Source organism: Gobius niger (genome assembly GCF_951799975.1).
Source record: "Gobius niger genome assembly, chromosome: 13".
Classification (NCBI taxonomy): Eukaryota; Metazoa; Chordata; class Actinopteri; order Gobiiformes; family Gobiidae; genus Gobius; species Gobius niger.
In genome coordinates this window covers 14889249-14903617 of record NC_136864.1, presented here as the reverse complement: position 1 = coordinate 14903617, position 14369 = coordinate 14889249, and the positions used below count along the sequence as shown (strand labels likewise).

Sequence of the window (14369 nt, the reverse complement as noted above, 5' to 3'; positions counted from 1 at the left end):
TTAAAACTATGCAAAAGTTTGGTGTCCATATTTCTTTCTATTTTAGCCTTATTTTTGTCATAATACACGATTTTCAGCATTGAAATGGTTTAGCAAATATTACAAGGCCATCTTATCTCACCTTAATACTATTCAAGATATTGAATATTTCTTTTTTGATTTTGTCCTGCCCTTGTTCCAACGATTTACTGTACAACTAGACCGAGCTCGGTTGTTCGATGTACATTAATTTCTGCATTTTGCAACACGTCACGTTTGATTTTCCAGTTTTCTGACAAATGATGACTATGGTCTTCAAATGAACGTTCCAATATAGAAATTGCTTTTACTAACAATTTGGTTGATTTCATCTTCTGGGTTGATAGTGTGATAATGTTACTACAATGAACTTTGAGCATGTTGATGCACAGCCCTGTACTACATTTGTACTATGTAGGATTTGTGTACGAAGTTACTGAAGCCACAAAAAGTAGGAAAGATCAGGCAGATTCTTACTGTGTTCTTGGCCTACAGTGTTAGTAACCTTTGCAGCCTTCTTATTCTTATGGAAAGATGGAGGACGATTTGTTCTGATAGACGGTTCTTCAAAAATAAATGTATTTTGTGTTTTTTATAAATGTGAACATTTATTTCAACAAGATGCCAGAGGGAATCTCTAATTACATACAAATGTGATTTAGATTTAAAAGCACCGGAAATACCAACTTCTTCATGTCACCTGTTTGTATAAATGAATGGGCTGTATTTGGGAGTAAGTGAAAATGTTGCATTGGAATTTTAAAAAGGTGATATTTGAAAATTGTCTGAGAAAAAAACATCTCTAAAATTGAAGCACTGTTCATGTTCCTGACCAGCTCGTCGTACATCAAAAGGCAGTACATTCACATCATAAGGAATATGGAAAACGCAGTAGAAATTGTTTACATGAAAAGAGAATCACTTTATTTATGGATATATACAGCACAATCCTAATTCAGATCATCATGTATTCACATACTGTGGACAATTGTTCTTTATGTGCTTCTACTGTATATCCAAATAATTAAAACTCCCCTTATTGCACCAGAGCCTTACAGAGCAAAGGACATTAGAGAATAAGCTTTAAAAAAAAAAAAGTCTCTCAAAATGAGGACAAAGTAAAATCCTGCTACAGCGGCTTCCATCTCTGTAGCTTTAACCAAACATTATTGAAACACTATTAGAAAATATCTGGTGACAATTTATAAATGGAAAGATAAAATCCAAAACTTTGAAAGTAAAGATTAAATAGATAAATCGTGATGCCGAGTACATTTGTTGGTGACATAGTTGACATACTGTGTCCTCTTTGGCTTCATTTACACAGATACAAAAATATAGTAATCCTATTAAGACTCAGAAATCAGAGCATCCTTTTCTTAAAAACGACTGATTTAAATCTTAATAAAATATTGATTAATAATACCAGATTTAAATACTTAGTGGCCATTTCACAAAACGAGCCCAGTGAATTCAGTTAAAACATTTAAATGTAAAAAACAAGAAATCAAGCATCTCATTTCTGCACCTGTGTAACGTCCACCTGGTTGTCACTGGCAGTGTCCAGTAAAATCAACTTATTTCCACTCATTTGTCCATTTCTTTTTAAATTTAGATTAATACAATTTTTTTAACGCTCTCCAGGAATATCATTGATGTAATGTCTCAGACAGATGTTTGATGTGCTACTTTTGTTAAATATTTCTACACAAATACATAACAAGCTTCTTGGGGGTTATGTGACAAAACTCAAAATGGTTTTCTACAACGGCCGAATTACAATTTAAAACATAGCACAGCTTCACCAACTGTGGTCCGTATGTACAAAAGGCAGCCATGATAGGAGGCCCATTTTATGCATAATAAATACTTCTGTGATCCTCCACAGTAAAAACTAAATGTAGTGTGCAAACACAACATCCGACTCACTCAGTCACGCCTCAAATATGAAAGAACTGCAGGGGCTTCTACCACGGCTACACGTCCCTGAGAGGCTTCAAAACTGAAACAGTAACACTGCACCATGTGATCAGGAGCCAAAAAGAGTCTATGAGACCACAGCGCCCCCTAGAGTCAGTCATGAACACACATGGCAACAATTAAAAATCACTGCTTTGAAAATGAGACACCGGGAAATTACAAGTACTACACGGACATGAACAACAAAAAACTGCAGCGCTAAATATAGTAAGTACTGCAATACTTGCATGCTCATACTGCACAAGTCATCTAACTTTACTTTCATATAGTTCTGTTGCACTTCATTCATGGTTTATTTTTAGGTCATTGCAAAACTGTAGGTCTGCATTTACTGTTGCAAAGCGTAGCTCCTACAGGCGATAACTGTACAGTTTAATGAGACCTAATGAGCAGTTTCAACAAAATAAATAAATTGTTACAATCAAACTTGGCAACAATTACTTCGCCATTCTTATACCTGCCTTTGACAAATCATGAGCGCTCATCTAAAAAGGCAAGATGAGTGTGTTTGGATTGGTTCACTTTGAATGCAACTCAAGGAAAATGTAAACGCATGTGTAAAAAATAAGTTGTCCTTATACAGCAGATGTAATTAGCTCTAAATAGCTCTAAACCATGGCAACTATTCGGTTTGGTGCATAAGCATCTTTTATAGTTGTCTCTTCTTGTATTTTTTTTTTCTTTTTAGGTCCAATACTGAACCGTTACTTCCTTCTTTAGTTCCGCCATAATAGAGTGTGAACAACTAAACATCAAACACCTAAAATATGACCAGGGTGCCACTTGCAATAAGAACACAATACAAGGCTGTTTACAGAATGCCATTTTCCTATTTAGATACATTTTATGGATGATTATATTGTATTGTATGGATGTTGATTAATTGCCCTATCTGTTTGTAAATAGTAATCCCATAATCCCTTACCCCATGCTCTGGACAATCACCAAATCTGAGCTAATCTGTTAATACCACACTGATAGGGGTGTGGCGTGGCCTAAGAGAAGCGCCTGTTCCAAACCTGTCTCACCTAAACCTTATGACTCTGCCACTTTCGCTGCCTCAAAGTTTACCGCCAGTTTCCTGTGTTTCTTCTTGGCGGAGGAGCTGGGCGTGTGGCCTTTGGACGGGGGGGTTTGCTTGGCAGGAGTTTGGGGCGCTGCTGATGCCTCCGGTGGACTGGGATCAGACAGACAGGGCTGGCTGTTTCTGACCGGGACGCTCCCTTGACCCTGTGGCTGGTCCAGAGCTTGGCTTGGGGATTTCTGAGCTTGGTTTCTGGCGACTGTGTGGGCTGCGCTGTAAAACTCTCTGTCCTGGCTTTTCTTGTTGGCTGAGACCCTCTTCTTTGTCACCTAACATAAAAAAAATACAAGATAATACATTGAACCCCATTTTTTGTCATTTTTTTAACTGCTTTGTTAGTTGAAAAGTACAACATTAATCTAATGTTTACCTGTAGTGGGATGAACTGGTTGTGGGATCCAATGGGCGCGGAGGAGGTTGCTGGTGGTGGTGGCCGCATTGCTCCAGGGAATGTTCCTCCATAAAACTGATTTTGCGGGTGATGCGGCGGCATGGTCATCCCCCACATAGGAGCGGGAGCGTAGCCCTGAGGAGGCAACAGCAAACCTGCACAGGACAAAGAGTGCTCAATGTGCTGAAATGTCATTATGTTGAAGAGGATTGCAGCCCTTCACAAGTCTTTCTAATTATATTTGTTGCACTCAGCAAACCTGGCTTGTTGAAGACTGGATTCATGGGGCCTAAAGGTGGCGGTCTGATCTGTGGAATCCCCGGGTACAGAGCAGGAGGAGGGAGAGGCAATCCGGATCCCACAGAGTTCTAAAGCAAAGAGGCAAATCAAATTTAAAGGACCTTCGATAGGCAGAACTCAAATTCCAAGGAAAAATAGTTCTAGTTAAAGGGATAGGCCACTGTTTTTTTCATACCGAGATATGTTCTTACCTGAGCTTAGATGAGTTGATGCATACCTGTCTGGTCTTTGGTCTATTTGCGTGACTGAGCACACGCACAAAGATGTTCTTAGCACTTTTTCCTTATTGAAATACAGTTACGTGAAAAGTTACACGATCCAAGTCTAGTTACACAAAATGAAACATGGCGATTTTCTAAGCGGATAAAAAAGGGGTACTATATTGTGAGGTGTAATAATACCTTAGGAGTACTTCGACGTCCGCGCAGTAATATCTTCACTCCTATAGAATTCTAGACGTCAAGGTGCTTTTACAGTATTATTACGCCTTACAATATAGTACCCCTTTTTATCTGCTTAGAAAATCGACATGTTTAATTTTGTAACTATACTTGGATCGTGCAACTTTTCACTTAACTGGATTTAAATAGGGGAAACGTGGAAGAGCTTGGTCGCTTCCAACTTCTCCCCCGTTTGGAGTTAAAGGAATATGCTGGGTGAGGCTAATGCTAACATCTTTGGTCTTTTTGCTTGACTGAGTGCACGCACAAAGACCGGACAGTTGCGCATCAACTCGTCTAAACTCAGGTGAGAACATATCTCAATATGGAATAACGGTGGCCTGTTCCTTTAAAGAGAAAGTTGACATGTGTAATAATTTTGACTCGTACCAGTCTTTGAAGAGCGAAGAAGGCCGCTCTTTCCTTCGCATCGTTTTCTGACTGACACTGCGGCCCGTGCACCATCAAACCATTAGACAGCTTCACTTGACACACGACCCCTCCCTGTCAAAAACAAAACACTTCACTTACCAAAGCTTTCACACAAGGAGATACTTCTATTCAGAAACATCCCAGTTCCTTTAAATATCGCACCTGTCTGTTGCTGATGAAGCTGAACTCAGGTGGCGCCATGCCCAGCCCCACGCAGACACAGGCCAGCTCGGACACTTTGTTGCTCAGGATGGCGTGTTGGTTTAGCATGACGCCTGCTGGAGGACCGTCCCCATGAGGGGCATTGATTGTTGCCGCTATAGAAGGGGGGAAAAGTAAAACAGTGCCTTACAATTTTTGTGTGTATGTTTGTCATTTACTTCTTTGGTTGGCATGCAAAATAATCCAGAATTATTTTACACTTGAACTCCTGGTTATGTGCATAATGTGGTCAAATGTGAAATATTTTTGCTACCTAGTTTTTTGGATGAGCGTCTCCTATTATGATGATGCCCGTCTGACTGGGCAGAGTTTGTCTCCTGGGTTGAGGGGCTTCCTATTCCTGCGCCGTCTATTTTCAGCATCTCCTTGAGCACCATGGTCCCCTTCTACAAAGCCGCAAAGCGTAACAGGTTACTCTTCCAGACCCAGCATCCCTAAACGAAAGATGTTTCAAACCTCACCATTGCGAAGGACTGCGGAGATAAAGGCTCTTCCGATTGGCTGGTGGAGGGTTGCGAAGGAGCGGGTTGAGGTGCTTTCGGCTCTTTTTGAGTTGAAATCTTGAGGTTGGCGAGAAGGTCTTCAAAGTCTGTAGTGGTCTTAAAAATGAATTGAGAAGAAATAAAAAATAAAATGCATGTACACTACATACATTACATTTAAAATGTGAAAAGATACCTTGTTTGCCTTTTGCGTGGGGAAAATGGAGGCAGCGTCTTCATTTTTCTTCAGTAGTCTGATGCCACCAGCTTGGCCCTGCAAATAATATCAAATATATACGATCACTTATACTTCGTAGACTCAAAAGGCTAATATTTTAACTTAATACACTTGCATCATTTTGCCAGTGAGCAGGTGTTTTGTTCGGCGGTCCAGAGTTCTGTAGTGACTGCCACACATTGCTGTACTCATCCTTACTCTGAAAGAAGCGCGATAAAATGGAGCCGTGTTCAATATAGGCAGTATTTAGTAACTGTATCTATTTGTGTGGGACAGAGGTGCTCACCTTATCCTGCTTTTGGGGAAGTTTTGGAGAGTTCCTCTTGTCCTGTGGCGAGCCTTTCCTCATACCATGTTTGTTGTTATGCTTGGTTATCAGGTGAAAAGGTTGTGTCAAATGAGGGATAAAACCAGAAACCCTATGAATAACAGCAGGACAGAGCAGTGCCTTACTTGTGTAGGTATGAAGGGTGATCGTGGGGAGTGGTTGAGACCTCCCAAGTGCCTGTTGGTGTTGTTTGAAGTTGAGGAAGGCTGTGGATTAACGATGGCGGTGAGTTTGCCTCCAGTGTGATCAATTCGAGTTCCATGGGACAGGTTAATGAGGGCGCAGGGAGGGAGGCGGTAAGCCCGAGGTGACGTGCATCTGAATGGGTAAACAAGGGAGTTGAGAAATGGGGTTGCAAATACTGCCAGATCTAAACCAGCTCTATGACAAAATTAGGCTAACCAGGTCAAGACTTGGGGTGAACTATGTCTAAATTAGAGCAAAAATAGAACGGAACCACGAGTTAAGTTCTCGTGTTGAACCTGGACTAAAGTTGAAAGAGCTAAAACATACTTTTTTTCATAGTATGGCTGGGGGTGCGACTTATACTCAGGTGTGACTTATATATCAAACTATATCATTTCACGTGTTTGTTATTTTCACACAGACAGACGCTAGAGGGCACTCACTAGGCTTGTGTACCAGTATCTGCTACTCCTGTACCACTGAAGATTAAAAAACGGTAATCGAGCAGCAGAAAAGAAGTTTGGACTGAGCGAGAAACTTGTGAGGGACTGGCAAAAAGCGGAGGTTACTCTTATAATTATACTCTTATAAATAAAACAAAAATCTCGATGGCCAGAGCTAGAGGAACGAGTTCACAAATGAGAGCTTGAACAACGTGCTGCCGGGAGAGGCTTGCCAAAGGTGCAGTTACACCTCCATGCCCAGGTAGTTGCCAAGGCTGGTGTAACTTATACGAGCGACTTATCGTAGTTTAGTTTATTGAAAGGACCGTGTGCAGTTACATTAAAAAGATGGCTGCACCAGATTTATCAAAATGCTAATTTACATCTGTAGTCCTACACATACATGTTCAATCAGCACTCACCTGAGGTTCAAGCCTCCAGGAAATTCTTCATCAAACAGCACTTCATAAAGAACATCGGCCTCCTTTTCAGCTATTTCAAAATGTGACAAAGATGAGTTTCGATACATAACCATTAAGATACTAGGAGGAAATCACGTGTGCTCACCTCCTTTGATACCAGTAACAGTTCCTCTGAGCCCCAGTGGGACAGTGAAACTCTCCCTAATGTTCACGACTCGATCGAACATTCGATACTCGGCATCAGGGTCCGGCACCACGCCCTGCTGCTGCTCCAGAGGCTGCAAAACATTTTAAAAAATGTAATTAAATTACAACTTTTGAAGAGCTGCACTGCGTCCTGTACAAATGTTCATGAAGAAAGGCCTACCCTGAAGAGCAGATGGGGCTTCACCGTCACACGGACTTTGCGAGTGGTCTTCTTCACCTGGAGGAGAACATAAATAAATACATAGAAGAGAAAATAAAGACAAGAGAAGAGAAAAATATTTTCCACACCTTGGCCTTTTCCACCGCCTCTTCTATCTTCTCCACAATGGCCGAGTCCAGCACCTGAAGGTCACATGATGCTCTGCTGGTGGAGCTCACTGGGTTGCTCTTCAACCAAGCTGTAATTTCAGCCACTTTCTCAGCTCTGCGCAGAAGGAATGCGTCTTCATAACTAGGTCTGAGCATTGATGTAAAGACAACTTAATTACAGTCTGGTTTAAGTTTTACCCATTCTGGTCCTCTCCAGGCCAGATGTCATCCTCGTAGAAGACGTCATCGTGAGAGTTTCTTGACACTGCTGTGAAAACCTCTGAAAATCTACGAGAAATACAAGAGCATTGACATGTTAAGTCGTTAAGTTAATGTAGGCTTTTTACTATTCAAATTGAGACTTACCTATCCAAGTATTCGGCCAGCAGTTCCTCTACAGCCGCAGAATACAGCCACTCCTTCTCTGTCTTTTTGGTGTAGCCTGGCACTTCTTCATTCTTTTTGTTAAATTTGAGGTTGAGACCAATGTTACTTCTTTGCTCCCCACACGGACTACGCAAGAGGAGAGGAAAATAGGTTTACGTGAGTGCAGCACAATAAAATTGAAGTAAAAAATAGGGGGAAAAAGCAGGTGTGAAAACCTCTGGAGCCACTCATTGACCCGGTCACACTCACTTTTTCTTTGAGCCTCTGCCAACAAAGATGCTCCCTGAAAAGCGGGAGACGAGGTAGCTGGTGATGCCAAGACGAGAGGCCAGAAAGTAGCCAGGGTTGTACTTGACACAGTATTTCTGCAAAACACAACAACAAAAAATTGAACGCACAAATTCTACTGCATTCTAATCCAGTAGAGCGAAAGGAAACGATTCTTACATGCTGGTTTTGTATCAACGAGTCCAGCTGCGGTTCGTGTGGCAGGCTGAAAACCACTCGCACACGTCCTTCTTTAATGACATCACTGGAGTCCTGCACCTGTTGGAGTCATAATAAACATTGCAAATCTAGTTCCAGAATTGCGACCCTTACACTGAATAGACAGATGTGTGATTACTTACCTCTCCCATTGCACCATAGTAGGGATTTCCCACCATGAAGACCGTAGTAGAAGGAGGAAAGAGCTCATCCAGGCTTGTGAAGTTCATCAAACATGAGTAGAAGGCTCTGATCTCCTAAAAATCAAAATCAACAGGCATTAAGCACTTTAGCTGAAAGTTACAGAGAAAGTCTAATGAGAATCGTCACCTTGACAACAGCCTGGTAGGCAAATGGCAAAACCTGCTTGGACCACTGTTTCTCCAGCTCAACAGTGCCGTTAGTTTTAGGGACAAACTTTCTCCCTGAAAGCAACTGGCCGTACACAACCACATCGATTTCATTTGTCATGATGCCTTTTCTCTTCAGGTAACTGTGAAGCAGCAGAAACATGGTTGTAAGAGGCAAATTAATCAAAAACGGTATTGGTGTTTTTCGAGGTCATTTCATCTCACTGTTCTGTGATTCCCTGGATGTCTTTTATCCAGTCTTTCTGCTCTTTGTCGGACAGACGTGACACTTTGGTGGGAGGAGGAGTGGACGACCTGTCGTAAACTTTTTGGATATTGTGGGACTCTTCCAGAGAAAACCTACCAAACAAAAAAACATTTGGAATTAAGCAAGTTTCGAGGGCAGTTGCTGAAATGGTGTCAATAAATTGAAATCAACTAAAGCAGTCAACTGTCCCAAAATGTTTTCTAAATGTTGCACAGGCCTCTACATACTTGGTTTCTCCATCCGATACTGCAACAATTCGGGCTTCCTCCAAATGGGGCCAGTTAACAAAAATGGCCTTGCCCAGTAAATCCGCAGCGACATTATCACAGATCTGAAAAATGTAAAGGAGAATATAAGTAATAGTTTCTAAGACGACGGGTGAAATTGCTGCAGCAGAAACGATGCCTGACCGCTTCTCCGTCGGTGTTTGAGAGGATTTCCAGCATCATGTTCTCCCCTCTGCTGCTCTGCTGGAAGACAACCACGCCACTCTTCTTCTTATAAAACTGAAAGCAAAAGAAAACAAAAAAAACTATTGTAAGTATTAAAGCATAAAATTCCCTCCATTCATGCATAGAAATAGTATACCTTATGTCGTATGTGCTGTAATGTTGGAAAACCGCAGAAGTAGAGGGCAGAGCGGTCTATGCGCCTGCTGACGTGATCCAGAGGTACGTGCCAAGCATCCATGGGAATACTCACACTCCTGTTGGAAATCAATTATTGAAACTTGTGAAATCCCAGACGCTTTTTATACTAAGATATCTATGAAGGCTTTGTGCCTGTCATATTATCAAATCATTGTAAATTAGGGTATCCGTGGGGGTCAGGGTTAATGTAATCTGAAGAGCACTTTGTTTTATATTTTGTCATGAAAGTGCCGTATTAAAGTTTGATTCAAATCAAATTTAATGGGATTCGTGATCTGCCCTACGGTCAAACTCAATTATTGGACCATAATCAACATGACACTCAGCCAATTCTGTGGCAATAAAAGCACATGGTTTGGACTTTGGACAAATAAAATAAAGTTAACAATAAGTTGGACCACAATGAACAATTTAAAATTCACGCTCTCCCTCCGTCATTGTTTGTAAACAAAGAAAATCTAATTGAAAATCAAGACTGATCAACAAATGAGAAAATTACTGGGATTGACTAGTTATTTTTTTAGTTTTTTATGTCATTGCCTATCCTATAGCCAATTGTATTGTGTGCTACTTTTTTTTTTATTTACCTGACACGACAGTGGATGATATCAGGGAATAACTGGGGCAGGCTGGAGGAATATGTGAACTCGCTCTCTTTGTCGTACATGTAGACAGCACATTCAGTATGACGGTTTCTGCCTTTCTCTGCTTTTGTCAGCTTTTCATTGTAGGGCTCCATGGCTGCTAGCAAACATTTCTGTTCCGAACAAAAGCAAAAGCATATGTATTATATGTGTACACATATTCATTTCAATGGAAAAATGAGATGGTCACAGGTTTGTGAGTCACTTTAAGTGGTACCTCGTCTATGAAAGGAATAAGCACCACAGCCTCCCACTCTTGTTGCTTGCCATTCAAATCAGTTTTGAAGTCCAAAGGATAGTACTCCAGAATGGGTGAAAACTCGCTTGTCATAAGAAACTACAATGAAATAGATTTGTGTGTTATTTTTGTGTTGGAATAATAACCAATAAGTTAAGCATGTTATGTACTGGGCTGGCATTTGCATTTTACCCTGTAGCTTTCAGGCAGCAGCTCTTTACTAGCTGCAGGCAAAACTGCCAACAGTTGCTGGAAAGGCATAAAGGGTTTTTCCAAGTCAAAGGTCAACTTCAACTCAGATACGTTCTTTATGTCAGACAGAAACGGGGCGTAGTGATACGGGTAGTACCTAAAAAAAAAAAACACAGTTAGAAAATGATATGGGTATACAAAGAAAAACAAAAAAGCCATGGCAAATACAGAAAAAAATGAATTTACATCTACCTAATGGACATGTAAATTATTTGTCAAAAATGAACAAAGGAGATTGGGGTTGACAGAAAATTCTGATAACTTAACACTCACCAGCTCCAAGACTGAACACCGTGGTAATAGTAGTGCAAAATCCACTGGAGTCCTTCAACATAGCACTTGGCCTGGTCAGCTAGAAACTCACTGGGGAAAGAGCAGGAACATTACTTAAAATGAAGCTTCAACAGGATCAACAGTTGTGCTAAATGCCACACTCACTCAGAAACTACATCCACACCCATCTTGGTCATGTAGTAAGTGCGCTTGTATTGTCTGAACTCAGTTTCAAAGATGTCATCCTCCTCTTCCTCATCGTCTGCCTGACTGCTTTTCCCTCCAATTAGTTTTTGGGGTGTAGTCATGTCTAACAGGCTGCGAATCTATGCACACAATTTGTTATTGACCAAACAACAGTAAAGAAAATGTTTGAGACAGACATTTTCTTTTACCTTACTGTTGCCGTCGTTGCCAGATGCTTCCTCCTCTGCTGCCAGACCTGCAGCCTCATTCAGATACTTGTTACCCACTTTGCTTTCAAACCACTTCAAGTCCACAAAAACTTCATTGAAATGTTCTCTGTCAAACTGCAAAGAAAAAAATGTCAAACGTTTAAATTGTCTGACTAAAAATATATATTATACAATCCTCTGTGGTAATTACAGTTGGTAAACTGACTCACCTCAGACAGCTTTTCCAAGTACTTCTCAAAGTTGTTAAGGTTCAAGTGGCCATTTTCATTCAGATATCCCCCTACACTGGGCAGCACACTAATGTACGTTCTGTACAACATTGGCAGAGCGTCATGATTGATGTGAAGATTCGGAAGGTGAGGTATGAAATCATTTCCCACAAGGAAACCCATTAAGATCCAGTCATCTATTATTCTCTCCACATCATAATTATCACCTAAATGTTCCTGAAAGACACGTTGAATATGTATTATGATCCAATGCGATACAAAAGGAAATTGACTACAGTTCTACATGTTTTCTTCTTACCTTTAACGCAGAAAACTCATAATCAATATATTCTCTCATCAGAGACAAGTGGAGCAAATGAAATGTCGTCTCTTCTGGAGCAGTAATTCTATAAAAAAAAAAAAAGGTAAAATTTTAACATACCAACATTTAAAGAAGGGGAATATGTCGGTTAAAGTGTGCACCTTTTCTGAGATTTCTTGCCTCCAAACCGGACCTCCTCTCGGAGCAGTGAGAAATTACTTTCATGGCTTGTCAAACCCAACATGATCTGTAAAAAAAGAAGGAAAAAAAGGTCAATGCATTTTTTTTTACATCACATTAAAAAATGCATAGTAAATAAATAATAATAATTACCAGATCAGCATCCAGGCCATACAAGCAGTGTCTAGTGTTCGGGTCATGACTTGGCTTGGCATTTTCTGATCGAATGAACTCCATGATTTTATGTTCACCTTCTCCAGGAGTCTGTGGCAAAACAATGGATCATATCAGTGGGAGGAAGAACAGGAACAGTCTTCATCAATACAGCAGAAACAGATTTAAACAAACCTCATGACCGGAAAGGTACACTTTGACCTTTTGCCAACTCTTGTCAGTTGAGAGTTTACTGTGGACAAAATACTTCAGTTGTTCTTGAAGTCTTGCCATAAAGTCAGTGCCTAGAAAATCAGTCAGAAGTTTTAAGATATAAGCAACTTTGTGGAAAATGCACAGATGTCTCAGAAACAGTAAAAAAAAGTAAAAATACTGTTAAATTTTAAATAAATGCAACTACGTTTTTTGTAGGCCAGTAAACTAATCTTACTTCTAGTTCTAGGATGGGTATGGTTCTTTCTTTTTTAAACCAAGGCTTACCCGGCGTGATACAGTTGGAGTCAAACCGAGCCTCTGTCGGCAGGACCTCTCCTTTCTCTAATGCTTTTTTTATCTTGTCTTCTGCCTCTTTAGCTGACCTGGACAGAGTGATTATTACAAGCAGAATAATAGCTATTAATAGCTATAATAACAACACAATGAAATCAAATAAATGGCATTAGAGTTTAAAAAAAGTTAAACGACAAATAAAACATATGGTGTGGGTTGATCACTACAAATTCTCTTTACCTGAATCTCCTTCCTCTCTGCTGGTTCATCTTTGCCCTTGGAGCCACACCATCCACAGCCATGAAGAAAACTTTGCGTGGCTTGATAATCCTGAAGAGCACCTCCAGATAATGGAAGATGTCTGCAAAAATCTTCTCTTCAGAGATTCGGAAATGGACATCCTCATCATTTGGGTGGGAGCACTGGTGAATGATGCCATTCATGTCCAAATATAAATTGTCAAATTCAGGAATCTATGCAAAAGAAAGGTAAAAGTGAAATCAACACGTTAAAAAATGAATAATCACACATATTGTCAAATGGTCAAATAGACTAAATGACAAAAAAAACACTTGTTTACAGCTAAAGGTGACCAAACTGAAAAAAGAACAAAACATTATGAATTGCGTAAAACAAATATACAATATACACAAATACTGTCTTACGCAACTAGAGTGCAACTAAGATCCAGCTGATGAAACATCTGTTTGGGTTTCACATTCTGGCGCATCAGTATTACAGGTGGGCTAATACTCATTTTTATTCAAGTTACTTTGCGCCATTTTTAAAATCGGTGCAATAAATGTGAATATACAGGGCACTTCTTTTGTTTAATTTCGTTGACTTATCTAAATCGACTGTTTTTCACTAAATAGGATCCAAGGTATTTAACCAAGAAATATCCATTAGAACCATTTATGCTATCTATTATTATGCCGTATTATGAATTGTAAATAAGGCTAGCGTTGTGACGTTGCATTAAAAGCCAAGTATTTTTCAAGTGGAGAGACCAACCTAAAATAAGACTTAAGATATGAAAGGCTTTGCAAACTAAAAGACACAAAGCCCCCAGTACATGGGCTAACAATAGAAATGTTTATTTGGTTTAGCATTACCTGATGTTCCTTCACAACTTCACTTAGACAAGGGTAGCGCTCCGAGATCCATCGGTAAAATTTCGGGACCCCCATCCTCGGGACCAAGCTTTGAGTTTTCTCTGGAAAATGATTAAATCGCAAATCCTTTTAATGTGTCGTATTTGTACAAAAATGGCAGGATTTGGATGGAAACATGAGAACTTGCTCAGGGAGGGTTTTGTTTCTATCGACCGCTAACAAGCTAGTTGTCCGTGGTCCGACAGTTAAAAGGGTCCGCCGCCGGAGAGAAACAGACGTTCCGCCCTGCGTCGATTCAATGGCAAGAACGTCTGTGACATAATGGGCTGAGGAAAAAACAAAACAAAGTCCAGGGGTTTCCAACCTGGGGGACGCCTGTGATTGCAGTGAAGACCTGGAGCTTTCTCTGGTCAGAGGGTCAGGTTATTAGAGAA

The 14369-nt window shown here is 40.3% G+C and overlaps 1 protein-coding gene across 1 annotated transcript; it reads right to left on the bottom strand.

The window, feature by feature from the left end:
- Nucleotides 1–960: 960 nt before the first annotated feature.
- Nucleotides 961–14196, bottom strand: xrn1 (5'-3' exoribonuclease 1). Its single transcript, XM_079569349.1, has 39 exons — nucleotides 13936–14196; nucleotides 13061–13293; nucleotides 12812–12909; nucleotides 12506–12615; nucleotides 12311–12421; nucleotides 12139–12224; nucleotides 11975–12062; nucleotides 11656–11892; nucleotides 11426–11560; nucleotides 11196–11356; nucleotides 11031–11120; nucleotides 10698–10854; nucleotides 10485–10604; nucleotides 10211–10380; nucleotides 9562–9679; nucleotides 9384–9479; nucleotides 9201–9304; nucleotides 8931–9065; nucleotides 8686–8848; nucleotides 8499–8612; nucleotides 8317–8415; nucleotides 8119–8234; nucleotides 7849–7995; nucleotides 7681–7770; nucleotides 7462–7597; nucleotides 7334–7390; nucleotides 7112–7244; nucleotides 6967–7036; nucleotides 6041–6233; nucleotides 5874–5954; nucleotides 5703–5786; nucleotides 5546–5623; nucleotides 5329–5466; nucleotides 5121–5253; nucleotides 4808–4962; nucleotides 4604–4717; nucleotides 3733–3841; nucleotides 3453–3628; nucleotides 961–3351 (listed from the first exon to the last, which is right to left on the bottom strand). The coding sequence occupies exons 1-39, from the start codon at nucleotides 14008–14010 to the stop codon at nucleotides 3034–3036; spliced, it is 5028 nt and encodes a 1675-aa protein (XP_079425475.1). The 5' UTR covers nucleotides 14011–14196; the 3' UTR covers nucleotides 961–3033.
- Nucleotides 14197–14369: the final 173 nt, after the last annotated feature.

Excerpts from the sequence above, each read along its gene's own strand:
- xrn1 (XM_079569349.1), bottom strand. The coding sequence starts at position 14,010 with ATGGGGGTCCCGAAATTTTACCGATGGATCTCGGAGCGCTACCCTTGT. Across the intron at positions 12,422-12,505 it reads TGTACCTTTCCGGTCATGAG|ACTCCTGGAGAAGGTGAACA; the intron begins GTTTGTTTAAAT and ends GTTTTGCCACAG. Across the intron at positions 8,849-8,930 it reads ATCCAGGGAATCACAGAACA|TTACCTGAAGAGAAAAGGCA; the intron begins GTGAGATGAAAT and ends GCTGCTTCACAG.